Source organism: Phoenix dactylifera, chromosome 16 (genome assembly GCF_051530095.1).
Source record: "Phoenix dactylifera cultivar Ajwa chromosome 16, Ajwa_hap1_PhDact_Kaust_v1.1, whole genome shotgun sequence".
NCBI classification, from domain to species: domain Eukaryota; kingdom Viridiplantae; phylum Streptophyta; class Magnoliopsida; order Arecales; family Arecaceae; genus Phoenix; species Phoenix dactylifera.
The window spans coordinates 716,543-725,190 of NC_143205.1; the positions used below are offsets into that span (position 1 = coordinate 716,543).

The window sequence follows — 8,648 nt, forward strand, 5'->3', positions numbered from 1 at the left end:
CAAGATTTCTTCTACATTTAGATCATGTGAAAGCAAAAAAAGAAAGAAAAATTCCTCAATCTTATCGCAGCTAATTTTCCAAACAAAGCCGTCTCCGATCCAACGGCATAGATGAGCCCTCCAGTCCATCGGTCGGCGGATACTCAACATTAGCGTAAAGAGATCAACACGTCGCGCCGGCAAACAACCGGCCATTACGGGTAAATAATCGAAATGGTGACCGGCCCGACCGGTGGCTTCGCGGCTTTGACAAATTGGGAGGGGAGGCGAGGGGTGGTCTCGTCTCGTGCTCTCCACACGTTTCTTCCGTGCTGTGGGATCCCGCTGGTCCGAGAGAAGGGAATTGAAGGAGGAATTTTGTGTCCAAAATCTCCTCGAAACTCCATCTCTCGAGGTATTCCAGTGTCTTTCCCCAATTTCTAGACGTTGATTTCGATCGAATTCGACTATTTTTCATTATCTTTGACCCCTTGGTAGTTTCTATTTTTGTTTGGATCATGTGTGTCTTCCCTTTCTGTGTTTTTTCCTGAAATTTATGGTGGTTTTTCTTATAGTTCAAGCAAAATGTTCGTATTTCGAGTTTAGCTGGACGAATTGGATCCGGTTTTGAAGGAAATATGGGATTTCAGGGTCTATAAAGATCCATGTCTTCCATGGAGATTGGAGGGCTTCCGGGAGATTCAAACCTTTACAACGGACACATAAATCGCGTTCTTTTGTTCATGTCCAGGGGCATAATTTAGGAGATTTTTGGGTTTTCGATGTGTATAGATACATAACTCTTTGCAAATTCTAGAGTTTTGTGATATTATTGTTTCCTTGTATAACTGGTTGAGGTATTGAAGTCTCGTTCTTTGGTTCAGTTGGCCTGTTTGTGATTTTGACTCTGGATTTGCGTGTTACTGGTCTTCTTCATCACTGATTCAGAAGTAGGTTTGGATGTAGCTCTGGTTTAGGTTGTGCAGTTGAGATTTCGGTAGCCTGTTTGGTTTCCTTTTCTTCTAGCAAATTGGTGCACCAGGTCATAGCTGTTTCGAGGCCGGTTTAGACCCCAGGATACCAGATCTGGACTGGAATTGCATTTTTTTTTTCAAGCGCTACTGAAAACTTTTACATAAGAAATGCCAATTATATATGAATGACCCAAGGAAAGCTGAAGTCTGATGATGAATTTGTGATTGGTAAACTTTATACTTTCCATGTATTTTGTGTTAGTGCCGTTGTCTAATTGTATCATGTTCTTTTTTATCTGATTTGGGATTCACCAGGGATGCCATGTTAAATATATTCTTGTCTATGGGAGCCATCTAAAACACAGCTTGTATAGTAAAAGCTTGAAATCATAGTTATTACAATTTAGCTTATGCCGGTATTGTGTTCTAACAATTAGAATTATTGAAGTTTGGTTTACTATTATGAAAAGGATAGTCCTTGCTGATCTTCTTCGGTGTTCGTTTCAGTCTTCAGATGACTATCATGTTGCAGTGATGTAAATTAAACACTGTGGCTGCTAGTTACATAATTGTTTCGAAACTTGAGCATCATAATTAAACAACCTTGCTCTTAGAAAAATAATCTGCCTTTTGTCATCCTTACTCAAAATGTTCCATATTTTACGTTGTATGAAAGTCTCAGACCAGTGGCTGTTTACCACTTGTTGTTCTATTTCATTCTCCTTTTTCACCAGCCTTTTTGTTTTCTTTTACTTTAATTAGTTTGAAGCCTCTATGATATCCAACAGTGCATGACTTATTTCAATTCATTAACTGACTTTCTCTATTTTCTTCACATGATTCACACATGATCGATATACTCCCCCATGACCTTTCCAATTAGATAATGCTCCACATACTATCAACTGTTATATCGCTCTAATCTCTATAGAACACATGATGATGAATGAATGCTTAATTCAACTTTACTAGATTTCCAGTCTCTGAATTTTATCATATTTCTCCTTAATTTTGTGCTTCAATCAATTTATGGAGTTCCATCACTCCAACTCCTATCGTTGGTTCCATGTTCCTGTGGATATGCTCTCTATTCTTTCGGTTTCAGTGAAGTGCATGCTGTGACTTAGCTATCCAGGACTAAGTTTCTTGACAATTTCCTTTTGGTTTTAGTTGCAACTTGCATTCTTCAGGTTCACAGAAGTTATTTAAGATGTAATCTGGGAGATATATTGCAAATACCTCCTATATAGTGACTTCTTGTTTCTTTCCTTATTCTTGTCTAAGCATTCTTTTCTGCAACGTTATTCGTATATCAAGTTGACTTTATTTTAGCTTTTATCAATACAGCTGATTACTGAGCTCCTTCCAGAAACCCATTATTTTCATGCTACTGTTTTCTTGTCCACTTTTTATGATCTAATAGTAATACATATGAGCAAGAATGGTTTTTTGCTTTCTCAGGCTACTCGTTCTCGAAATGGAACTCTTCTTCAGTGGTTTCACCAGTGAATCGTCGGCACCTGAGAATTTGTTTGCTCATCCAGACATCCAAAGATGCCCATTTTTGAGAAATATCAATGAACCAACAAAGTTTTCATTCTCTTCGTCTGTCAATTTTTTTGCTCCTGTAATTTATTCCTCTATCCTCAACTAAAAGGAAATTTATTTTTACATGTGCATGTGGATCCTTACTTCAGTGATGTTTGTGCTTCTTTTAGGTACAAGGAGCCAAGGGTCCAATCTTTGAAGATGGACCCAGCTTTGATATGGCATTCAAGCTTTTCCATGGACGTGATGGAGTTGTCCCACTTTCTGGAAAAACTTATGTGCGTGATGAAAATGTGGAACCTGAGCCTGCGCCACAGTTTAACCCTTTAGGAGCCAAGGCAGCTACTATCAGCCTCTCAGCTTTTGGACTAGGAGGGCCCTTTGGCTTTGATTTCTTCTCAAACAAGTGGAAGAAACAGAATAAGAAATCCTCCAAGAATGATCCTTCTTCACAGGTTAGCATTGCTCTCGCAGCTCGACTCTATTGCATCACTTTGAACTTTGAACCGGTCAAGGCTCTGTATTGTGATAGACCTTCGTATAAATATCTTTCAGTAGATAGGACTCGGTTATTACTTTGAACTGCTGATCTGTTCTTAAAGTGGCTAGCATACTACCTTTTTCCCCCTTCCCAAAAGATATGTTAATTGTAGCTTTCCCTTGGTGTTGTGCATCTGGTTTTCTCCTACTTGGACCTTTAAAGGTTTTGAAGCATTCAATTAGAATAATCATAATCTTGGTGGGAAAAATGTAGTTGTTTTTTAATTCCAGCAAGGTTGAATAAGGCAGTTCAAAAGTTACCTTTTTAGCTAGCAAGATATAATTTGTTTGCTCAACTTCTTAGTTCTGCCTATTCTTATGTTTCAGAAAGGAGGAGATTCCTCACATGAAGCACTAAGCAATGAATGGCTGGAAACCGGGCAGTGCCCCATTGCAAAGTCCTACAGGGCAGTGAGCCGTGTGCTGCCTCTTGTGGCAAAGGCCCTACAGCCACCAGCAGGTGTGAATCTGAGGTGCCCACCTGCTGTGGTGGCTGCTCGAGCAGCGCTAGCCCGAACCGCCCTTGTGAAGAATCTCCGCCCCCAGCCATTGCCTGCTAAAATGCTAGCAATTGCCTTGCTAGGCATGGCAACCAATGTTCCCCTCGGGGTATGGCGAGAGCACACCAAAAAATTCTCCCCACAATGGTTTGCAGCCGTCCATGCTGCCGTTCCATTTATTGCAATGCTCAGAAAATCCGTGCTGATGCCGAAGACTGCAATGGCATTCACTATAGCAGCCTCAATTTTAGGTCAGACCATCGGTTCGAGGGCTGAACGATACAGGCTGAAGGCATTGGCAGCAGCAAGAGACTCTGGAAGTCCTACTAGTAAGGTGACATTTAGTCTGAAAGAGAGTGGGCAGTGCAATGAGGGTGAAGGGGGAGTCTGGGATCCACTTCCACTCAAGGCGGCAGGTTTGGGCTCGACTTCAGCTACAGCACCAACTGCGAGTGTGTGTTCCTGATAATGGTAAGGGATATTGGTTTATGATCAGTAAAATTATCTTTAGTTGCGATTATTGTCGTAAAAGACTACATGAATGCTTGCGAAGTCATCCTCTGGACAATGCAAGAGCAGGTTAGAAGATAAATAAGAGCAATTGGAACTGTTTGAGACTAATAATGCAAACTAGAATCTTGTAATGTTATATCCTAGATATTAATGGATCTCTGGCTGTTGTGTGATGTGTAAAAGGATGCGTACAGAGATTCTTATCCTTTTGCCTTTGGCTGCATTATGGAATAAATAAAACAGTTGTGATTTTGTTGGCACTTGTGGAGTTGGTAGATGGTGTCATGGGTTGATGCTGTTCTCTGGTCCTGCTTGATTTATTGATGCTGGACCAAGTTTTGATAAACAAAGTCATGCCAGCTACCCTCCCAAGAGTCAAAAGAAGATGATGAGATGATGTGACCCTTTAGAAGTATTTCAAAGCTTGACTGAACAAGCCCTTGCCAGAAAAATCTCATTTATACTCTCGCTACATCGATTATTCATTTATCCTTCTACTCGGTATTGGATTTGCCGATTATGTGCCAGGTATGTAACCAAAGACAACTTTTGAGCACGAGGGGAGGCTGCATAAAAATCTAGTGTCTAATTAGTGGCTAAAAAGACTTGTCCAGTTGGTAATTAAGCTCAACTTCATGGCAACTTTAGTGCAACCATCTAAAATTCCATCAAAACATCTAAATGGAAAAAGATAGCAAAATCTTTGATGCATTAAAAGACTCATTTGGTTTTTTTTGAGGAAGCTAATATTTGGATATATAATATTTGGAAAATAGGTTTTATATATTTGGCTGGTCATAAAAAAAGTGATACATTTTTGAGTATTTGTTAAGCATCTATTTTTATAAAAAAGTTGTGTAAAATATTTATTATGCTTTTAATAAAAAAATATTACCACATTTTATTTAAAAGCTTAAGGGCACTTTTGGAAAAAAAATATTTTTAATTTTCAGCTAGTGAAAATTGGATTTTTTTTATATTCCATATGAATTGTTTTTTTATGAAATATAAGAATCTTAATTCAACATAAAAGTTACTTTTCCTTCTATTTTCTTTGAAAACTACAATCAAATATGAGGTATTTTTTTATATTTTTTGTTGACCACACTTTTTTCTTTCCTCTTTTTGCGGATCAAACAGGTACAAAAGATTTTTAAAATATGACCATATTGCTATAAACAAGACACCTTACGAAAAATCTGATTCCTAACAAAGTAAAGATTTTCAGCGAACGGCTCTTTAGAGTGAGAAACTCTGAGGAGAGAGGAAGTCTGTCAAACCCAACGGCTATCTTCGCCGGCGTCGGCGAGATCTCCGTTGTTGCCCGGTGGACGGTGGAGATCGAGGTGGGCCTCGTGTTGTTGGCTTGGTTGTTTGCTTGCTGTTTCAGGAATCCCAATGGCCCGGAAGAAGGGGAAGCAGCCGATGGCGGGGACGACGAGCTCGGCAGGGGAGCAGGCGGCGGGGTCGTCGACGGCGGATGGCAAGGAACCAACGGAGCTGCCCGCGGTGCCGATGACGAGGACGTGGGCGGAGGTTGTAGCTCAAGGCAAAGGTACGAATTCGGGGTGGAAAGGGGAGCGACCGGGTGGCCGGGCGCGCCCTGGACCTTGGGTTACTCATAGACTGACGGAGACGGAGGTGGCTCGTTTGAGCCACCACTTCTCGTCGATCGTCGAGCTCCCGGGGGAGCCTATCGAGGTAGCCCGCCGGGAGTGGGAAGGCCTCGCTGTGGTCGGTCGGAGCCTCGGCCGGCAGGTGCCGGTCGAGTGGGTAGCCAAGGATGTGGCTGCCCGGTTGAAGAAAACAGGGGAGGTGGTGGCGGTTAGCCTAGCCGAAGACCACTTTGCTCTGCGGTTCCGGTTGCCGGAGGTCCGGGACCGCGCTCTGGTGGAGGGGCCCTGGGTGGTGGCGGGGCAAATGTTAGCCATGGAGCCGTGGACGCCGGACTTTCTACCTAGGGATTCTCCGGTGAAAACGGTGGTTGTGTGGCTACGGCTACCCGGGCTTCCTCCAGAATATTGGTCGACCTCGACCATTTTGGAGATTGCTGCCAAGGCAGGGCGGCCGTTGGCGGTGGATGGAGTCACAGAGGGGCGCCGAGCCATGGGCTTCGCGCGTGTCAAGGTGGCGATTGATGCCTCCGCTCCCCTCCTCCCAGGAATTCGGATCCTCGGGAGGACGAAGGCCCTCTGGCAGCCATTTGTATTCGAAAGCATCTCGGATCTATGCTTTCGGTGTGGTAGAATCGGACACCTTGAGCTTGGGTGCCGGTTCGGGGCTCCGGTGCCGACGGGTGCGAGCCCTCTGGGGGAGGCGGACCCCAGGCCGATCTATGGCCCGTGGTTGGTGACATCTCGCGCCCGGCAGCCGCGGGAGCAAGGGCCGCCGCAGTCGAGGAAGACGGGTGAGACTGTAGCTGGGTCGCCCCCTCCTCGGTCGCCCTCGCCGGGCGCCGAGCCCCCTGCTGGGTTGCCCCCTTCTAGGCCGCCCTCGCCGGTTGCTTCGCCTATCCCTTCGGTGTCCCCGCCGGACCTGGAGGGTTGGCAAAAGCCAACCAAAATGGCCCGTCGCCACTCCCCGCCGGTTGTGAAAGGGGCCCTGGACTCCGGCGGGCAGGTGGAGGGTGTCCCGGAGACGGTGGGGGGAAGGATCGGGTCCGGCCAGGTTGATCAGGCCGGGCCAGGTGTGCGCTTGGTGGGCCAGCACAAGGGAGCGTCCAAGAAGCGGCCCAGAAACGCTGGGCCGCTGCTGGATCTGGGTCGCTCCCTGGGCCGGGGACGGGCGGGCCACAGGGGAGCCTGCGGGGCACGTGAGCCCCGCGTGGTGCATGTGGTGAACCGCGCGACGGGTTCCCAGGCCCGTCGCGCGGCGGGTAGCGCGTGGCCCAATCTGGCTGGGCCACGCGCGGAGGACTCTGGGAAGGCCCCTGTGGGCCTTCCACTGTTCACAGCTTCTTTGGGCTCTACGGGGCCTGCCATTGGGCCCGATCTGCTGGCCGAGCGGATGGGGTCCAGTGCGCTTGGTTTCCAGTTTATGGCCCAGGTCCCCAGGGTGGTTCCGCCGTCCGAGGTCCCTACTACTCTAGACCCTCTAGAGTTGGATGTGGGACAGGGGGATGGTGCCTCGAGCGGGCTCGAGTTGGGCGACGCGATTATGGATAGTGGGCCCCCTGTCTGTGTAGATTGTCCTATGACGGGCTCTCTGGAGGGGCAGGACGCACCTGCACTTATGGAGCACGGGGTAGGTGACTCGTGTGGTTCTGAGGGGGCGGCTAGCTGGTCCGCAGATCACTCGACGGTTGTTCAACGGGTGAAGGCGGCAGTGCTGCGAGTCGTGTCTGGGGTTAGTGTGGATGAGGGTCAGCGGGATGATCCTTATCATGAGGTGGTGATGGACCCTGCGGCCCAGAGGGTGGATGTGCCTGTGGCCGACCTCTCGGACTTTTCTCCATGAGGATTCTTGCGTGGAATTGTAGAGGGGCGGCGAAGCCGGCCTTCATGTCATCCTTTAGGAGGCTGGTTCAGATCCATAGTCCAGAGATCTGCCTTCTCTATGAAACACGACTATCCGGTAGAGGATTGGGTCGTGTTTTGCGGCGATTTGAGGATGACTGGGAGTCATATGTAGTTGAGTCTCGGGGGTTGTCCGGGGGCATTGTGGCTTTATGGAAGCGGGGTGTGGCCACAGTCGATGTATTCCATAACTGCTCCCAACAGGTCCTAATGATTATCTCGGAACCTAATGTTGCTCCATGGGTTTTGAGTGGTGTGTATGCTAGTACTGACCATCGGACCAGGAGGGTATTGTGGGATGAGCTCTCCCACTTACTCGCTCAGGGCCTTCCGACGGCGATAGTGGGAGATTTCAATTGCATCCTGGAGGGGAGTGAGAAACGTGGAGGTAGGGTGTTCACTGACTCTGTGGATAGGAGGGAGTTCCGCGATTTCATCTCGCGTAACGGCCTAGTTGATCTAGGTTTCTCCGGCCCGCAATTCACTTGGTGTAACAACCAGTCCGGTCGAGCCAGGATGTGGGAGCGGCTTGATAGGGCTGTTGCTTCCATCGACTGGCTCATTAGATTTCCTTCCTATAGGGTTCGTCACCTACCCCGGATTGCTTCGGACCATTGTCCTTTGTTGATTTCGACGGTATCGGTGTCTAGTTACCGGTGCCCCTTCCGGTTCGAGAAGGTTTGGCTGTCCCTCCCTCAATCCTGGGACATTGTCCGAGGAGCTTGGAGTCTACCAGTTCGCGGTGATGCCATGCAGAGGGTTTCACGCAAACTGGAACTGACTAAGTGACGGCTACGACGCTGGAATCGTGAGGTAGTGGGCGACATCTTTAGGAAGTTGGAGGATGTGGAGGCCGCGATTGCTGACCTCCAAAGAAGTGAAGATCAGGTGGGTGTGCTCTCCGAGGACGATATGGTGAGCCTCCGGGGACTTCTCGCCACTCACCACTCGATCCTGTGTCAACATGAGATCTTCTGGAGACAAAAATCCAGAATTCAGTGGGTCAGAGAGGGTGATCGGAACACTAGTTTCTTTCATCGCTCTACGGTTATCAGAAGACAGAGGAATATGATCCGATC

At 47.4% G+C, this 8,648-nt stretch overlaps 2 protein-coding genes across 3 annotated transcripts; both read left to right on the top strand.

The window, feature by feature from the left end:
- Positions 1-255: 255 nt before the first annotated feature.
- On the top strand, positions 256-4,314 carry LOC103698239 (uncharacterized). Of its 2 annotated transcripts, XM_008780229.5 has the most exons (5): positions 267-394; positions 555-1,181; positions 2,415-2,580; positions 2,672-2,956; positions 3,369-4,314. In XM_008780229.5, the coding sequence occupies exons 3-5, from the start codon at positions 2,431-2,433 to the stop codon at positions 4,005-4,007; spliced, it is 1,074 nt and encodes a 357-aa protein (XP_008778451.3). In that variant the 5' UTR covers positions 267-394; positions 555-1,181; positions 2,415-2,430; the 3' UTR covers positions 4,008-4,314. The 2 variants fall into 2 exon arrangements, with proteins under 2 accessions (XP_008778453.3, XP_008778451.3); XM_008780231.5 differs by lacking the exon at positions 555-1,181 and having other exon boundaries at positions 256-394.
- A 3,192-nt stretch (positions 4,315-7,506) lies between these two features.
- LOC148699697 (uncharacterized) lies at positions 7,507-8,358 on the top strand. Its single transcript, XM_088712863.2, has one exon. The coding sequence runs from the start codon at positions 7,507-7,509 to the stop codon at positions 8,356-8,358; it is 852 nt and encodes a 283-aa protein (XP_088568989.2).
- Positions 8,359-8,648: the final 290 nt, after the last annotated feature.

Bases quoted from the DNA above. Each gene is read 5' to 3' on its own strand.
- LOC103698239 (XM_008780231.5), top strand. From the start codon at position 2,431: ATGGAACTCTTCTTCAGTGGTTTCACCAGTGAATCGTCGGCACCTGAG. The intron at 2,581-2,671 runs GTAATTTATTCC...TGCTTCTTTTAG, and splicing joins CTGTCAATTTTTTTGCTCCT to GTACAAGGAGCCAAGGGTCC. The intron at 2,957-3,368 runs GTTAGCATTGCT...CTTATGTTTCAG, and splicing joins AGAATGATCCTTCTTCACAG to AAAGGAGGAGATTCCTCACA.
- LOC148699697 (XM_088712863.2), top strand. From the start codon at position 7,507: ATGAGGATTCTTGCGTGGAATTGTAGAGGGGCGGCGAAGCCGGCCTTC.